The sequence below is a fragment of the Lagopus muta genome, chromosome 11 (genome assembly GCF_023343835.1).
Source record: "Lagopus muta isolate bLagMut1 chromosome 11, bLagMut1 primary, whole genome shotgun sequence".
NCBI lineage: Eukaryota > Metazoa > Chordata > Aves > Galliformes > Phasianidae > Lagopus > Lagopus muta.
In genome coordinates, this window is record NC_064443.1 from 7,084,155 (window position 1) to 7,103,722 (window position 19,568).

The 19,568-nt window shown below is 36.5% G+C and overlaps 1 protein-coding gene across 16 annotated transcripts in view; it reads left to right on the forward strand.

Moving 5' to 3' along the window:
- The window catches only part of CACNA1D (calcium voltage-gated channel subunit alpha1 D), a 166,579-nt gene that overhangs the window by 82,398 nt on the left and 64,613 nt on the right, over positions 1–19,568 (forward strand). For all 16 annotated transcript variants that reach the window (XM_048957947.1, XM_048957958.1, XM_048957962.1 and 13 more), the window contains 3 exons: positions 8,664–8,833; positions 16,955–17,042; positions 17,339–17,365. In XM_048957947.1, the coding sequence (XP_048813904.1) occupies positions 8,664–8,833; positions 16,955–17,042; positions 17,339–17,365 (285 nt within the window). The remainder of the gene's footprint in view (positions 1–8,663; positions 8,834–16,954; positions 17,043–17,338; positions 17,366–19,568) is intronic.

Genomic DNA, 19,568 nt, shown 5'->3' on the forward strand with positions numbered 1-19,568 from the left:
AACAGAAGCAGCAAATGGCATGTGTACTCAGATTTATAATTTCTTTCATTCTTGAACTTGTTTTCTGCCATGGTGTCACTAATTGCAGTGTCAGTTGAGCATTCAGAGTGCTTGATGGATTGTCTGCTGTTCGTGATTTCCATGCTGAAGGAAATGATACAAGTAAATTGAGATCTGTGATGTATAAATACCACCAAAATTGACATTGAGTGGGGAAAGAGAAAGGGGGAAGTGAGTATCCCTGAAAGATATAAAAGACACCTATTATATCAAAGTAATAATTGGTACAAAAGAGAAGAAATTGTCCTGGAGAACGTGTTTGAAACTGATGAGGGCCAGTGTGGAACAGTTACATGGATTTTATTTGGTCACTGAATGCATTTATATTTAACATATAAATATTTTCCATATATTATGTATTTACACCTACTTGTCTAAATTTTATGGGTATGCTGAACATTTTGTGGATGTATTTGTATTAATTAGTGGAAAGCTGTATATATATATATATATATATAATTCTGAATCAGGCATTGAATGTGTAACATTGAATGTGTAACACTTGCATTCTTTATGTTATTTAAGTTAGCTTTTATGTTTTGTGTTCTTCAAACCATAGCACGAAACTTCTTCTATGATAAAACTACAAAGTTAAATTTTACTTAACCAATCAAAGAATGCAAAAAGTTATGGCAACTGACTTGAAAAGCATGGCTTTGCATACAGATATTGTAAGTGGAATCTCAATGCCTAATACAGTTTTTCTGTATGGAAGTGTTAGTTCCTGTAATATACAGCTGTGCTCAATACATTTAAATCTTCTGCTCTGATCTGTTTGCGGTTTTGAAGCATTCATTAATTCTCTTTGCATCCCTGTGTTACTCTGTGGCCATCTGCCCCTTTGTGTTTCTGTACTGCCTCTTGTGTACCGCATGTTTCACGTAGATACTGTAGAAATGGAGGAGAATGATGGTTTGGGAGCAATTTTATTTTACACGTAGCCCTTTCTGAAGGTGAGTATTTTCTGGTTACCCTTGTTGCTTTTACCCACTGAAGATGATACTCATAAAAACTCAGTGCGTATTTTTAATAGTAGATATGTAAATTAAGAGAAATATTATGGGTAAATATTTAAATTTTTGGAAGGAAGCTGTCTATAGAGTTTTTTTTTATCTTCTAAATACTCTCTTGAATAACAAGAACAGAGAGAATTCATAGGCTGAAGGTTGTACAACTGCTTTTTTGTTAGCTTGTCTTTTTCAAAATTCTCCCTTTCTCATACTCTGTATTAGTCACTAGTCTGATTATTCACATCATTCTTAAAGTGAATTCTCAATTGAAAAGCTATGTTGGTTTGCAGAGGCTATGCAGAAAAAGGCAGTCTGGGAAAAGATTCCAGTTCAGGCTTCAGAAATTTTACCACATCCAGCTCAGCTTCTAGATCTATTGCAGAAATGGTTACAGAGCCAGCTTTAGAAAAGACTAGAAATGGTTCTGGTTCCAGCAAGTGCATGTGTAAATTCTAGTAGCTCTAGCTCTAGTGATGCACTCCAGGCAGGGGCTGTAGATCCACCTCTCTAAAGGAATTTTTAGGTAAAACCCTCAAAATGACCTTTGTAAAAACAGCGTCAGGATGGGCTATTGAAAATGTTCCAGAACTTGTAGCTGGAGCTCCAAGAAATTGACTGGACAATCAAAGCTGAGTCCAGCTCTAGAAAAGACCTCAAGATCTGGCTTTAGACCAGGGAAAGGGTTCTAAAGGGCTTCATAGTTGGCAAGATTCATCTCCAGATGAGTGCTCTAGAAATGGCAATTGAACACCTATAGATGTGGTTCTAGGAAAAGGTTCTAGCAATGGCTCTTAGTTGCACTTCAACAGAGGGCTCTGTAGAAGCCTAGCTCTAGCCTGAGAACAGACCTGATGAACAACTCCTCCCTAAGCACACTGGAAAAAACTGGACATAGATCCAATACCAGAAACGTACCTGGAGTGAGTTTTTTGGGAATCTACATGGCCACCTGGAACTATTACCTGATCTTTCACAATCTTGAATTCATATAAGATATAGAAACGTGGATCAAAATGCTTACTTGTAGCACTGAAAAGCTGCAAATACATTCTTCAGACTGTTTTGCATTTTCTTTATCTTGGGCTGGCCTGCATTTTGCCAGTTCACATTATGGATTTATAGCTGCCTGTGGTTCTGAATGATTGTTTTAGCTACTGGAAATCACAAGTTGTCATGACATGATTGTGCTCTACTTTGATTGCCAGATCTTTTGAGCTAACAGCAGACAGGGGGTTCAGCCTGTAAGCGACACACCAGAGTACACTTCTTTTTCTTTAAAAAAACAAATCCCTCTGGTTAGGGTCTGAGGACTGGGCAGTGCAGCTTTAGGGCAACTTGATGCTTGATGGGGTAGTACAAATTACAACTAAGTAGCTCCTCAGCAATTCTAGTTTGGTAAAGAGTGATGGACTTCTTCAGGAGCCTGCTTTTACGTGTGGCTTTGTTACTCACTGTGTCTGTATCAGGCATAAATGGGATCTGTATTCTCTGAACTTATTAAATACCAGGCGGAAATTGAGAGCTGAGGGCAGATCTCTGAATATTCCTGGATGAAAGACCTGAGTGTACTGTGACCACCAGAGCAAGAGACAGAAGGCTGAGACTGGGAAGTTAAGTTAGAAATTACAAAGTTAAGGGTTGCCCCATAAAAAAGGCAGGAATTGAGAGAGATACATCAACCCTGAAAGTTCCTTTAAAGATGTGTTGAAAATTTAAATAAAGATGCCTGTAATTCACCATGCATTACTCTGTTTTACTGTGAACTGAGGAAATAGTAAATGATAAAACTTCATAGCTTATTTATTAAGAGGCATTGCTTTTCATGATGCATGATAATCTATTCTTCATAGCCCTTATCGTTAGGGGATGGCTTCTGCTGGCAGCATTAGTATGTCTCGGGGTAGCCATGGGAACAAGACCTTTCAAACACATTTAATGAATCTCTGTACGTTGAATTTATTGCTTTACTAAAGGACACAAAAGCATGAGCTTTGACATGTCCTTGTATATATCTTCCTACATGCAAGTCTTCTAGGTTTCTAAGAGAATGTTAATTTTTTCTATTTCTTTCCCACAGTAATATTTGTAATGTATGTAGTGATTCTGAAAGCTAAGGGTACGTGCTTATGCATGTCAATCTCGCCAACAACATCTGTCAATTAATGTAATGTAAAATAAATTGGTACAGAGGAGCTGATACACCTAAGAATTGTCTACAGTGTACACAGAAAAAAATCATTGAAAAAGACATTTGAATAATGATGTACAAAATAGAAAATGGCAGAGAACTGTCAACCATAGTCTTACAGCAAAAGGGATATGAACTGGTTTTGACAGCAGAGGGAAAGCTTAGTAGAAAAAAGACATCTGGATAAAAATTTAACTCCCTCACACAATATATGTTAGAAATGAGGAAAGGGACCTCAACTCCAGATATCATCAGGTTATGAGCTAAAGTAGGTTGCTTTTGATTGCTCTGTGGCTGGTAAAAATAAAACTCAAATACACAAATATTAAACAAACAAACAAAACAACAAAGAAAAAGGAAATATCCTTGACAGATCAATTGAATATACTGACCATAGATGATGGCAAATTCTTTCAGATGTATGCAGTAATAACTAACCATCTGGTCTAAACAGAGACCTACGGGAGTGGATTCAGTACTCTTTAATAAAAGAGCATAAACAGAAGTCCTATTAGTACACATCACACTGTCTTATTAGTATGGGTCCTGTGAAATGGGCTTTTGGCAGTTAAAACATATCAGTTTAAAAACTTTATTGGCAGTGCTCATCATGATGGTAGGTTGAACATGCTTTGGGGAATAGAACCTGTCCTCAGTGCTTCCAATTCCTCCTCTAAGAAATCCAGTGTTGTAAGCCAAGCAGGTCTCTTCTCAGGGCAGAATGGGCACATTGAAAGTGCTAATGTAAATACAGTCTGAAATGTCAAAACTCAGTTTTATTTCTCCATTGCCACTTCTTTCCAATTGTTCCTCATCTTGCTGCTCCTGCAGATGATTCCCCTGCCTTTTTGGCACAATTTTCTATACAGTATACATTTTCTCAACTGCTGATTAACTGTATAGAAATAACTATAGATAGATAGTAACAGTTTGAATTTTGATGTCACGAACCCAATTATCTTTGCTCAAGGAAAATTTCTGGTATGCTTATATTTATGCAGAAATAATTCTGTGGTATTCAGCCTATGATTTTTTGTTATTTTCAACAGAAGGGTAGTAAGTACAAATGTCTAGTAATTAAAGATGTGATGTCACTTCACCTTTAAAAATATCTCTTTACACCTGGGTTACACAGTAGGCCTGGCAGGAGCTGTTGTCTGTGTCACTGTGCACTTTGAGTTCTCTGATGTGATTCTGCTGATTTGTTGGTTGGTATGGTTACTGCTGCGTGAAATCTCTTCTGAGTCTGGTGGCCAACACTGTACTTCTGTGAGTACATTTCTGTGACTGTGTGACTCTGTGAATGAACAAGGCTCTAGGATGTCTGGGTGACACTGGCATATAGCGTTCCCGTAACACTTTCTGTATAGCAGACCCTGTGCACATTAAGTTACGTACTGCAGGGGATGAGTTGTCTCTCTCATTCTGGCTGTATAGGTTTGCAAGGTCAGTAACACAGCCAGCCAAGAGTCATCCTAGTTTACACTTAGAGGTGGAACTTCTTGTTTCTTATCATGACTACCTCAGTGATGCACATGAGATAGAGCAGCACTCATCTTACCAGGTTTCCATTTCATATCTGCTAGTGTGTCAGATCAGAGTAGCCTCTCAATGTTTTTCAATTTATAGTAACTTGGGTGGAGACTGATTAAAATCACATTTTAGTGGGGAGACCCTTATGAGTGTTACCACAGTCACAATATCTCTTTGAATACAATTTTTATCAAGTTAATTAATGAAACAAAGAAAAAAAAAAAACCCAACACCTAAATTTACACTTTCACATACCAGATCTAGTTCATCTTTATCAAAACAAAACGAAATATTTATTTTGAAATTAGTCCTTACTGCAGCCATTTGTGAAAACAAATATTTACATTGCTGAGGTCCACTTAACACAATTAATGTACAGCTTCCTAAGCTTGTCATCTTCATAGGCTTCTGGGCTGAGTACTGGGTTGATCAAAGTCAGAGAGGCCAGTTCAGGCCATTGGTCTAATGATGCTTGGATTAATGATGCCCACATGACCAGAAGTCTTTCCTTTCTGCCCTGGAACTAGCCTACGCTCTCTGTAGCCATGAAATGATGCACAAGCAGCTCTCTTATTTCTCCTTCCAGGAAAACAGCCAAAATCTGCGTATTTGTCTATATATCCAACTATTTTGTTGTCTAAATGTTTTATCAGCAGTGTTAAATAGCAAACGTTTCTCCTCCACCTCACCTCCACAGACTTTTTCAATTAACTTGTTTTTTCATTTTTTTTTCTTGGAAAAAATACGTTTTTTCTGCTAACAGGATAATCATTTCGTTTCCAGTTCAATTTAATTCCACTCTTACACTTGGTATTTGTGTGAGAAGAGTCACTGGGGATTTTGTCTGACTGCTGTGACTTTTCTAATATGATTGAGAGTGACTTGGCAACTGCATCAGTCAGTTCCTTCAGGACCCTGAGATGCATTGCCATCAGTCCCCATAGACTTATACTCATTCAATCTCATGAGGTGATTTTGGATTTGCTCTTCTCTTACTTGTGGGAGGGATTTTGTTCCCCCAGCTCCCATCTAGAAGTTCCAGGTTCTGAAAGGCACAATGAGTCTGGTTAGCTGTGAAGACTGAGGCAAAGATCCCATTCAGTACTTCAACCTTTTCCATGTCTGTTGTAAGCTTTCCCTTGTCATTTATCATGGGGCACCAATCTACCTGTTGAGTCTATTCTCATTATTTTTCACATCCCTCGCCAAGTTCAGTTCTATCATTGCATTTTTCCCAGGCCACACATCCCTTCTTGCACTGCTCATACATGCCCTGTTTTCTCAGTTTGACCAGTAGGTTCTTGCTGAGCAAGGACACTGCAGACAGTTGGGTTTTTAGAATTAAGTTAAAATTTTTAAACATTGTGGAAATTAAGCACTTCTACATCTCTCTCTACTGATACATTGCCACAGCATTTAACCACGACTAATGTCTGACTTCTGTGCTGTACTGAAGGGAAAGGTCATAGATAGCTGTGTGTATAAAAACTGTGCTTAATCCTCTGCATGCAGCTATTTTAATATAAAGACAAGGTTAAAGGGGGGCTCAGTCATGGGTGAAGTGCTGTTCAAAGTAGCAGCCTTGCCAACTGTTTCATTTTACAGTGACTCTCATATAATAACGGCAGCTTTCATTTTATTTTACCCACACAAATCACAAATTCCTCTCTCTAATGAAAGATACCAAAGGACAAAACAAGAATAGTGAGCAAAAGCTAGCAAAGATTATTGCTTCAGATTTCATAGTATGCTATGATAGCTCTGTTTTCCAGATGTACTGCTGGTGTAGTCACGGGTACATTGCCCCAATCAGATGTAAAGGACAGCATCCTTCATACACTAGGATGAGCCTAAACCCAGGATCTCATAAACCAGTAATTTCTTACAGGCATGTGACTTCTGCTGTCCAAACAATGAAATCCTTTTAAAAAAAGAAAAAATTAATTAAAGGAGTTATTCCTCGTAGAGTTCTGCTGAGTGCTGTCTCTCACAAGTGTTTTTGTGAAGAGATGGCCTTCAACTCACCCTTGGATGCTTGGCGAATGGTAGCAAATGCAAAGCAAGCTCTGGCGTTCTTCAGCTATGTTAAGGTGCTATCAGATAGAACAGAATGGTCTCTATGTACCAAAACTAAGTTTTGTTGTAATTCTTAGCTGTATTCGTAGTGTCTGCCTCTCAGATTTTGCAGCTTTATTTCAATTCTTCAGCATAACAAAAATATAACATTCTGAACAATTGCATAGAAAGAGCTTAACTCTTAAATTTACTGATGTCAAAGCAGGAAATTAATGTTAAGATGATGTTTAGAGAGTGAAAATAAAATAAGAAAAAATAGGAAAAGCTAAGAGTATACATCAAGAATTTCAGATACGGAATGTATGTCATGGAACTGAAATAATATTTTCAAAAAATGTAAAGCTTTCTATTATTTTTCTGTATTTTGTTAGCATATTGATGATTGTGTTTAATGTGTTCAAATATTTTGCAAGCCTTGCACTTTCGAACACAGGAATTTCATAATATTTTTTTTAATTTTGAATGAAGACATTTCCAGTGCTTTAAAAAGTTTCCCCTTGAACGCGAGCTAATTAGGGGATATTTTCAAGTGAAAAATCACAGTAAATAAAGGAGTTGTAAATCCATAGTAATAGAAATTGTTATAGCCATTTTCTGCATTTATTTAGCTCTAGTGTAAGATAAATAAGTTAAATCGGAAAAAGCTTAATTTTTAATCTTGAGTTAATACCTTGTTCAAAAGATGGTTATCTGCCCCTCATCAAACAGGCTGATACTCAGATAAGTCAGAAAATGCTTGATCCTTCTAGCAAACTGAGTTATGCATTTGGAGATTGTGTATCAGCGTATCAGACTGAGCATTTTAAGAGTCAGTGTATGAAGTGTGATGCAAGAGCTTACTTGGTATTTGTCCTGAGACATTCATACCTAAGAGGCTTGTAGATTCATGGGGTGATTCAGGTTGGAAGGCTGCTCAGAAGGTCATTTTATGCACTTGCTTCCCAAAGACTAAATTAGTATGAGGGTCATTCCATGATATTTCAGGGAGCGGACCACATCACAAAGCTAAACTAGGCTAAGTCAAATGCTGTATATTTCTTGAGATGGGAGCAACCAGGCAGAGGATTCAACTCACAAAAAGAGATGCGATTCTCATCTGTAAAAACAGAATTTCCAGGATCTAATACAGAGAGTAACAGGGCAAAACATCCAGATTTCAAACAGCACAGGTCTCTGCCTAGTGTAATAGAAAGAGAGCTTGTTAGTGATGTTCTGTGAATGAGATTTGGCAGTGAGTATGTATCTTTGGACATGGACAGTGAGCCGTAGCTGGAAGAGGAAGGAAGTTTTTTAAGACTAAATGCCAGAATTTCCTTTTTGCTGAAAGTGTTACTCAACTCAGTTCTCTGAAATCACTTTATTCATGCAATCCAGTTTATCTTCTTAGCCATTCGATACAGTTGATCTTTAAAGCTATTTATAAAAGCACATAAACAAATGGTGGCATATAAACTGTCTTGGAAGAATTAAGAATCTTGTTTAATTTTCATTTAAATCATAAGATCTCTGAAAGTTCTGGTGTAGTACAGTGGGGATTTGCCATGACTTCTTTGCATCACTGTCTTGTTTTCAAAAAACTTTCCAATCTTCTGTGTGGTTGATGCAGTTCATTATCTATGTCAGTATGTAATTCTGCAATGTAATTAGTGCATTAATGTTATTTAATTTATATTTTTTATTATATTTTTATTTTTATTTTTTATTTTATTATATTTTTATTATATTTATAATTAATTAATTAATTAGTAATTAATGCAATTAGTATTTTTTTTTTTTGCTTTATCTGAATTTGATAGGGAATTTTCCAAGGAAAGAGAAAAAGCCAAGGCCCGAGGGGACTTTCAGAAGCTACGTGAAAAGCAGCAGCTTGAAGAAGATCTGAAGGGATATTTAGACTGGATTACACAGGCAGAAGACATTGATCCTGAGAATGATGAAGAGGCTGATGAAGAAGGCAAACGGAACAGTACGTGTTCTTTACTCAGTGCTGATTCTGTGTGGAATGGTTTGATTGCTTTCAGTGAGTTACTGTGGAGAACGCAGCCTAGCTGGTGTTGATCTCTGATTTTAAATTTGCATAAGTTTATTAGCAGAACAATCATGTCTATTAATATATTGATACTTGAAATTATGGAAAAGAACTTAGAATTTTACAATAGATTTAGAGTTTTCCTCTAACCTGTGCATTTATGACTCTTAGCCTGCACTCAGTCCACTCAGATTGAAAAACCTTGCTTTATTTGTATTCTCTAAAAAGTTAGTGCATATAAGCTGCGTACTACTAAGTATCGTCGTAAGTCCTTGATCAAGAAGAATATGTATTTATGTGTAGTTGCATGCAGTAGAAGCAATGACTTAAAAAGCTTAAAGTATACAGTCAAAACTCCAGTAGAAAAATAACCTTGCGCTAATAGGATTTTTTTGAGTTTCAAAGTGAGGAAATGACACTCTTGATCATTCTGATATTCAAGAAGACCACTATATTGAATCTTTTCTACTAGAAGTTTTCATATGCAATTAGAAATTGGAAAATTTTGGGGTACCTTAATGGAATGGTAAGAAGTATAATTGTCAGTTACTTACAGCATATTAGTGTATATAGTAGTGTACAATGGAAACAGTAGTCTATTACCACAATAACTTTCTAGTGCTTCTGATCAGAGTCCCAACATAAAGAAGCAAGTTAGTTTTGTGATCTTGCAAAAACTATGAGTTATCAACTTGTTTCTGTATGTGAGAAATTTTAATTAATAGCAGTATTTTAATGTAATAATTTTATATAAAGTATTTTAGTTTCTTAGCTGTGTTTGCGTAGTAATAAATAAAAAGAGAACTTCTAGTGCTGTACATAAATGAGAGCATGGATGTTGCTGGTATAATACTGAATGTAAGATGAAGGCCCAAATTCCAATATAGGTATTGATCATAAATAGCACCTTATTATTTCGGTTCATACTCCACAAAGTATATGTAAGGCAGTGTGTTACAAGTAGTTTGTCAAAGGCAACTCAGAAAAACATTTTTTGTGTTGAAATAATTCATTTTTACTGTACTCCTTTTTTGCACTAGCACTGCTTCTTTGTGAACTGCTCTTGAAAACTATAGTCCTTTCCAGAAGCTTAAATATTGACTGTTGAGGATAAGAGCAACAGTTTTATACTGCAGTAATTTATAAGTGAACATTACAGATAGAAATGTGAAATAGATAGAACATTGCAGATAGAAATGAGTCTTATCTAGGGCAGTGCATAAAAGCCAAAGAGTTCACGGAGTTGACTATATTAGTTATTGTTAATAATTTTGTTTGGAAGGTATGCATAAAACAGGACTTTGTCAGTATGCAATCCTTAAACTGAGAAGTGAATAAGTGCATGTTTTACAAAGTAAATATACTGTACAAGTCCACCATACGGGGTTGTGGATGATGTCAACTGTGCTGTGACCTGTGGTCACCACTGACTTGGTTTGCAGGCGAAATCCCTGGGAACTTTTTGCATCCTGTTGCAATGGTCTGCTTGTTAATACACTGCAGAAGAACCTTTTGCTCCAGCATTCTTTAAACAGTTTATAGATCATGTTGGTCTTTCATAAATCAGAAATACTTGTTTGCTCAGTTGTTGGTTTTGAGAGAGTTTTTTTTATCTACATTGTTAACGTAGACATTCTGGGGTGATTTAAGAGCTGAAAGAGATTTTCAGCGGAACAGTAGGATAGGAGATGTAATTAATTAATTAATTCCAAGAACTGAATTTCAGATGGTTTCTTCTATTTTAAATATAAAAAAGTCAAAGCCAAGTTACTAACATGGAAAATACCAAAGAATACTAGAAGCCTCATTATCAGCATTGTAAAACTACTGAATACTTTATGTGTTGTATCTTCAAAGCCCTGATACATTGCCTGTCAGCTGTCCTTATACCCCTACAAAGCAAATGTTAGCAGTATTCCTTTGACTTCTGAGAAAAGTAGTTGAAATGTAGATCTTCGTGAGTGAATTTACTGTGGGATGATCAATGCAGCATTGCTCTTCAGTGAATGATGTTTCCTTTACAGATGGTCAGCTTTGTATACTTAAGGGATATCTATTTAGTCCCATCAGCTTGATGTCTACTATTCTAGCAGTAGAGCATAAAGAGAGCTGGCAGACCTGATGTGTTTCCTGCTTCTGCAGCTCTGCTGGCACTGTTGATGTTGTTTTGAGGAAAGAGAAGTAAGAGATCAGGGTGGTAAAGGTTGCAGTATACCGGGCCCTTAACTGTGGCTGAGATGTTGTGAACTGCTGCTGGCAAGATACTGATCTTAACATCAGTTTTCCTCCACAAAGCAGACACAGCACACACAATTATCTGGAGTGGTCTCTAAGTTGTACATTCCAGTCACATCACAAAAATCATTTCTGGTTTGGCTGAGTCATAAAAGGTTCAAAAAATGTTTTGCGCAAGCTTGATGTTTTGTTTTACAGTCAACTATTGATCTGAAAGCATTCCTTTGGCACTGAGCAGGCTTGTGTATGTGTGTGTTGAGTGGAAATTTCCAGCAAATAGTCTCCTAGCATTCCTCTGGGTTTATGCACATGTGCTTGAATATGGGGCTGGGGATTTCATTTTTTAGTACCAAATGTTGCAAGATGTAAAGGAGAAAGGTTTGCTCACCTTTACTCCACCTCATATTGTCTTGCATTTCTGCTGCACATAGCATTGTGTGGCAAGGTGTGATGAAAGAGTGTGAGCTATCTATCCACTTACTCTAGAGAAAGCTTTTGGGTTTGGAGTATAACGGTAATAATAAGCTACTTGTTTGTGAGCAAGGTGAAATTCAGCTAGCTATCATCAGGTTAATAATATTGAGTAGTCAAGTTAGAAAATAAATGTAGTTCAAATATACCAATGAATGATATATTGGATATATAGAATGGTCTTTGAAGCAAAAGAGAGAGCTGGGCTCTGGTGTGGGTGGAAGAAGCCACAGAACTACGCTGAGTGCCTCTGGACAATCAAGACTGCCACTGATGTTATGGTGATGGAAGATCACCATAATGATCTTCCAGGATGTCCGAGAGTTTTGAGTGTAGGATACAGAAGGTCTCCCCATGGCAGGAAGAGGTGCAGATCTCAAAGGCAGTTAAATCAATAACTACTGGTTTCTTATGTGATCCTGTAAAAACGTTCAGGTTCCTTTGGATTTTAAAAGTCTAACTAGAGTTATTTAGGTTCTAACATAAGTTATTCATGTATGAAAACCATGTATTTGTACTTTTTTCCTCCTGGTGGGCAAGTATTCATTGCTGTTGAAAAAGAGAAAACCTTTTAACTAGTAGAATTGCCATTGTGTCTCTAGGAAAAGACTAGCTGTTATATTTATATGAGCTAAAAGCTACTTACTCGGAGGTCAGCAAAAAGAATCTCCCATTGACTTCAAAGGAATTCGAATTTAGCTCAAATTCCAAAAATCCTGAAAGGTGAGGTCTGTAGCTGTGATAAGCTTTTCTGTTGGCAATTTTAATTTGTTTTGTCTAATATTGCTTGTTCTGTATATATGGACACGTTTTTATTTTTTTTGCGTTGCAACTGCTGCCATCTACTGTGTAAATGCTGGGATTACATGTACTTAACGCGAAGGGGTTACACTGGCTGACTTAATGGAAGAAAAGAAGAAAAGAAGACTTAGTTTCTTTGGCCGGTCTTCCAATAAACATGGTAAAACATGTTCGAGTTTGCAGTTGAGCTTTCTCTGCATTTGATGTGGTAACTTTTGAAAGCACATGCTATATGCATTTTCTGTACCACAGACATATACACCTACAGCATGGAGATACTGGTGCATGCAGTTCTGCTCTTCTAAGTGCATGTTTCTCATAGAATGGTGCTGCAGTGCTCTGCCTTCTTAGAGCAGTTTTTAATCTGTTTAGATTTTAACTGAAGTGACTTTGAGTGTTTTTATTTAAGTGCAGGCTTTCTTTTTTAAAGATACCATATACAAAATATGCTTTGAATTCAGGTGTGAAAAAATCCATGACAGTATGTCACAAGCTTTATAATTTACTGCAAGATTTAAATAGCATGGCTATAATATAATATTAGTATTTGCTATTGTAATTCTACTTTTAATGTAGAATCTAGCAACAGAAAAAGAAAACTCTTACTGTATCTGCTCTTGTTTTTGATAGTTTTCTGTAATTTGTGTTTTCTTCATTTTCTCTCTCACCCACAGTGGAGGCAGACAAGGGTTCTTATGTGATACATACTTTCAGATCTGTTCCTTTTTAATATTGGTGAATGTATTGATTTGACATAATCACAGTGATAGCAGTTAGGAGATCTGGTTCCATGTAAAATGAATTTTCTGGAGCAGCTGATATCCTTGCTGTCATGAAACGATCACTATTGTGACTCAGACTGAGGTTTGCAAATCTGGTCCTTAACAGAATGTGTAAGATCAAGTCAGGGATTGCTAGAATGTTATGGACTCATTTTCAATAAATATTGAATCAGCTTAAAATTATTTACGTACTCATATATGGTAAGACGGATTATTTCATTCTCCTTCCACCGTCATGTAACCAAACTATTTCAACCTATCAGGAGTTTTTGAGAGCTGACAAAAACAAAAAAAAAGAGAGAGCCCACAAAAATGAATGCTGGCAGTACGAAAATTAAACCTGCACTGTGTAAGCAGACACCTCACTACCGTGTCATGCGAAACGTCTTCCTGGCAGCCTCTCCATAAGCTGAACTTATCCTGAGGTGCATCGCAGTCAGAGCAGCGAGAACCCCTTCTTTCTGATGTGCTTTCTTTCCCCTTCTTTCTGTGCTTTACATAAAGTAGATTTAGGGAAATTTGTGATGAATTTTTGATGAATTCTCTTCTGGGATTTTTTTTTTTGTTCTGATTTCCTTTGTGACCACCTCAAAGATGTGGCATAAAGAATTCAGAAAATCAACATACTGATTTGACAAAGAGTTAGGACAGTATTGAAGGTAATGGAACCATGGAATTATCAGCCAACCAGTTATTGACAGGCACAAGGAGAGCATTCTGCAAGGTTTGCTTTAGAATGTTGCCAGTATAGCACTGTTATTAGCAGTCATAAGATTCTCTCCAGTAGCTGTTTTCTTATCCTCATAAATAAAATGTGATAGCTGATACTTGTGACCTAATTTCTCTGTCCTCAGGAAGGTATCAAGCTGCATGCTGTACGGGTTAGCTATACTGCCTAATGCAAGCATTCTTTCCTTTAAAATAAAGGCCAAAAAAAAAAAAAAAAAAAAAAGAAATAAAGAAAATCTGCTATCTTCTTGTGAGAGCTGGAGTACCAGTTTAAAGAGTTCAAAGCTGGCCCTCAGTGTGCTGTGCCCAGCGCACACCACCCTCTCAAAGATGTGCTCCTGGGACTCTTTCAAGACTTGCCAAGTTGCTTGCATTAGTTAGTGTGAATGTGGTCATGCAGTGGTCTTGCTCTTTCCATCTACCTAAAGGTTTAAAGACTTGTCAGCATTGTTGAGGCTGGACTTACACATGTTGTTTTTCTCAGTACTTCTGTCAAGTTTTTCTGTTGGCAGACAAATTACAAGATAATGGTAGTTGTGTTCCTCATTTCAGCTGAACAGGTTCTTCTTCTCTTCCCTTTTAGTAACACAGCACCTGCAAGTCACTAATGAAGCTAGAGCAGTACCCTCTTTGAAATGAAGGGTGACATCCTGGCTACAGAACTGAAAATAGGAGCAAAGATTTTTGTCTTCGAAATTAGTTTTTCTTAATGTTCAAAAAGGGCTGATATCATTGGGTAGACATGGGTTCAATTTATATTACTTTATCCATTTTTTTTTTAATTATTTGTCATGTATTCAAAATGAATAGCATTTGTGTGATACTGAGTGACTGGATTCTGGGTAGTACTCGTAGATGACAGAAGGGTTGGTGTATTGGACATGAGCGTGAGAAGCAGTCTCACGTGTTGCCTGCGTAAAACTTACTGCAAATGTGAGCCTAGCTCTGTTTTTATAGAGCAGCTCTTAATAACAGTGTTTGAAATGAGACTTCTGCACTCTTATGTGTGCAGTTGCCCTTCACAAGTGCTAAAATGTTCACTTGGTGGGTTTCAGGTTATGTTTCCTAACAGCATGATGTCACATAGCAAAAGACAGCTATTTCTTTACTAGACAGAGAAACTCCTTGCATTTATTACAAAAGATGTTGGCATTTTTAAGTAATAATTATTTCATTCTGAAGGTCTGAGACAGTGCTTGAAATAGTTTTGTCTTTTTTTTTTTTCTTAAAACATTGACAATATTAATTATTCAATTTGGATCCCAGTGAAGATTACCTGCTTTAGTTTTGAATGAAATTCCTTTTAACTCCATGACTGAAAGCTGTGAAGGACTAGCAGGGTTCATTTTTTTAAACTTTCAGTTACATAATGCTAGAATTGAGGCACTTGCAGGTGCTGACAAGGGATTTTTTTTGTATATCACAATTAAATTAATATTTAGAAAGAATAACCAAAACAGAAGAACCTTGTGAGAAAAGTTTTGCTGTGCTTACTGCTTGGAGTGCCTTGTTTTATTCAAACACCTGCATGGATATTTTGTATTTTCCTTTGCTATGCCAAGTCTGTGTTAGCATTTCATACTGTAGTGACTTAAATTTGTGGGGGCAGGTTCTCAGCTTTTGCTGCATAGAGCAGTCAGTCTCTCAAGTATAGAACTGATGAGCACATAAATCTACCTGTGACCACTAGCATGTATCTCTAGGTCAGTACTGAGGCAATATAGAGGCTATGGAGAAACACTTTCAGCTCTCATTTTGTACCTGATTTGTATACAAAACAGTAAATTCAGTGCTTGATTCTCACTTCTATTAATGTGTTTAATAAAGCCCACTTCAAGCCTCTTTTAAGCTACCAAAATAGTGGGAGATCCAGAACAGAAAGAGGCAGTGTAGCTCTTCTGCCTTCATTACTCAGTCTACAGATGCATTTTTTGGAATATATGTATCCCAAATATATATATCCCAAAAGCAACAAATTATCAGGAGGCACAACCCAGAACACCCAGCTATTATTTTATGCTTTTTTTCTTGCCATTCTACGGTAATTTCCACCCTCTCTCTTTTTTCTTTCTTGGTATGGTATTTCTACTATATAAGCCAGAAACGTTAATTTGACATTTTTCTTGTTCCTGAGTTTTTCCTTTAGTGTTTGCTTTGCACAGAGATACTGTTTCCCCCTGGGAAAACAGGAAGTACTTCAGGAGAACTTCAGTTGTTCATCTTTTCCTAACACTTATTCTACATTAGTAGAAGTAAATGGTGATGAACATTTGACAAGTGAGCTTTGTCTGATAAATCATTAGCTGTAATTGCTAACTCTGATACCTGCTTGAGTGAGGATTGGACCAGGTGACCTCCAGAGGTCCCTTCGAACCTCAATTGCTCTGTGATCCTCCACATGTGTGGTAATTAACTGATGTGGTACAAATGTAACAGCCCCCTTTCTGCTAGCATCCCTTCTAGTACCCATTTTGACATTCCCAATACTCCTTCCTGACTTCTCATATGATATTTGCGGGCACAGTTGATTTTTAATGTCTTGCTTTGATAATTCCATAATAAAATGAAAATCATAGACTGGCCAGTATGATCAAAGTGCAAGTCACTATTTTCAGAGGAACTGTGGCATTTCTTGGAATTAGCAGTGTGTTACCAAGAGTTCAGCTGATAATCACCTCCAAAGTGGTAACAGGACACTTAAAAGGTCACAGAATCTAGCACTGGGTTTATTCATTAGTTACTGTTCTCTTTGTTCCACATTTTGTCTACGTTGCATTCTGTAGTACTTTTATGCAGTTGTGACGAATAACTGAAACAAAAGAAGAAGTTGCAATACACCCTGGTATTCTTTGTGCTTTCTTTTACTATATGTGAAGGACTGATGAAGTGTCTGTTTAACTTCATCTGCTGTTCCTCAGCCCTTCTGAGTTCTCATTAGATCTGCAAAATATGGAGGTATTCTTGCCATAGAGCAGGAGGTCAGATGCTGCATAATGCCCTGCTTGGCTATCAGTCTAAAACAATTGCTGTCTCCTAACAGCAAGCATGCCCACCAGTGAAACTGAGTCAGTGAACACAGAGAATGTGAGTGGAGAAGGAGAGAACGCAGCATGCTGTGGGAGCTTATGGTGAGTACACATTGATGGTTCAGCCATCAATATTCTACGCCATCAGATAATTTACTTAGTTTTAAATGATTTCCTTTATTTCACTTAGAATATTTGTAGAGTTTTTAGAATGGTATTACAGAAAATAAATAACAGACAGTAACATTTTAGCATTCACAAAGCATTTTGGGAAGATTATTGTTATGTATATGTAATTTCAATTTATTTATTTGAAAAATTCCAGCATTCCAAAGAGATTGAACTCGTGTTAGCTAATTTTTCTGCACTCTTAAAATTTTATTTTTCTTTTCTTTTAGTCAAACCATCTCAAAATCCAAGTTCAGGTCAGTATTTTCCTCTCTTTTTTAATTAGTTTATTTTCTTGATACACTTTATACATCGTTAAGGTCTAATGTGCTTATTCTTTATTTATTGTACTTTAAATTTTACTGTTTGAAAATGCCAAATCTTGATCTAATTTTCAGTCTTCTGGCCTGACTCTCACTCCAGCCTCAGGAATGTTGTTCTGCAATAGAATTACTCTGTGTCTCAGGGCAAAGTAAAATCAGGGCATAATTTGTCAGCAGTATTTGTTTGACTATGAACTTTTTTGCTTTTGGACAAAATTAGAAAATACTTTTAATTGTATGCCTTACCTGCCATGTCGCATGTGAAATCTGAAGTTAGTCTTTGGAAATATATTTCTGATGAGTTAGATGGGAACTTGGTTAAGGGTAGTATATCCTAGAAAGATACAACAACTACCTGCCAGTTTATATCAACCACGTGTTATTCTAACATATATATACATATGTAAATATGATCTATTTGTAATCTTCCAGGTGGATTTGAGATGTTTTGATACTAGAGCTGCTAGTCTTTTCTATTAGCTAATAGCTTTTCTATTCTAGTAGTGAAGGCAACGGTTCCTGCACAGATTTTAGTGCCCAAAATTTATCTTAAGCATCAGTCTTTACATCTCTGTGAGCTATGTGAAACTCTGTGAAAACACAAGGTACTCCTAATTCAAAGATACAAGAATTACACATGTGGTTTGAACAAAAGAGTACAGTTTAAAAAGTGTCATGTTATTCTGAAACACCACAGATAAAAAATAATCTGAAGCTGAATATTGCTAGTTTTATATAGATCTACTAGCAATATAGAAAATATAAATTGATTGCAGATAACCAAGCTAAACTTCATAGGCTGTGGTGACTGACTTGATGGGATACTGAGTTCAGTCATGGTGCAAGTCTTGACTTGCCATTTCAAGTTGGTTTCACATTTGTAACTGGGACCTAATGACCACCTAAACATGAATATTTGAGCAAACAAAAGTGATATTCAGAACTTATTTGTGAGAATAATGGTTTTCTTATGAATAGTTATGAAGAAAAAGCAATACATTATTTAATGAGAACATAAATGCTGAATAATTTGGTTTGTTGTAACAAACTGTATCAATTGAAATTGTCCTTTGTGGTTTGAATACTTATACAACTGCTATATTTTGTGAAAAATGCTTCATAATTTCATAAAACAGTATTATGTCGTTGCAAATTTATGCAAATGAATTTTTTCTTCAAAATAAAAGGCTATGTTTCAATTATTTTCCTATCATGATGTTAGTGCTTTGTAACTGCGAGGAATGGTTACTAAAAAATAGAAGACTATTGAGAGAAATTCATATAATGTATTTTCTGATTTTGTATATTCCCAAGTTCTTTTGTCACAGCAAGGCATCTACTTATTATTTCTACTTATTTCTTCAGTTATTCCAATCTACTGAAAGTAGACCATTACTGTTTTTCCCCTTTTTGAATTTTTGCTTCATTTCTTTATTTTTTTAAATATGCTCATGTCATTCAAGCACTCGTACAAGTGCGTGCCATTGCACACTCTTCAGGAGCATTATCATGTGTGTCCCATTTAGTTGGAGCATTTTGTCACCGATTTCACAGGCCCTGGGGAAGAAAAGTCCCATTGGCTTTAGAGAGCGATGACTCACAGACAGTGAGGCTTCTCTTGGCTCGTATGAGTAGAGAGATTCAAACAATATTATCTTTATCATGTTTGCTTAAAAGATTGGGTGTTCTGTAAGCTGTTCTGCCTACCTGGTAAGTGAGCCCTCCCATTGCTGGCTGTGGACTCTTGAGCCAAGGACTGGCAAGATAAGAGTGTTCTTGAATGCAGTGTCGCTTTAGGTCAGGACAAGGTATAGTTTCTTTAAAGAGTTAGAATACTGCAGAGGTCTGAAACATCTTTCTACCAATCAAAACATGTATTTATTTCCAGTGCTACAAGTTTAAGGTATGCAAAGAAAATGTTAATGTCTGAATGCATTGACAACTCAGATGTTTTCATGGCAGCATATTGTATGTAGATTCTGTTTACTGAGAGAAATTTAAAGCATTTCTAACTTTACATATAGTCAATACATTATCTCCTAATTCAGGCACTGGACGTGATAACCAGTATACCTAGTTATATGTAACAAATTTAAAAAGCTGTTCAGTGTCATTTTTATTCCTGTCTGCATAGTTT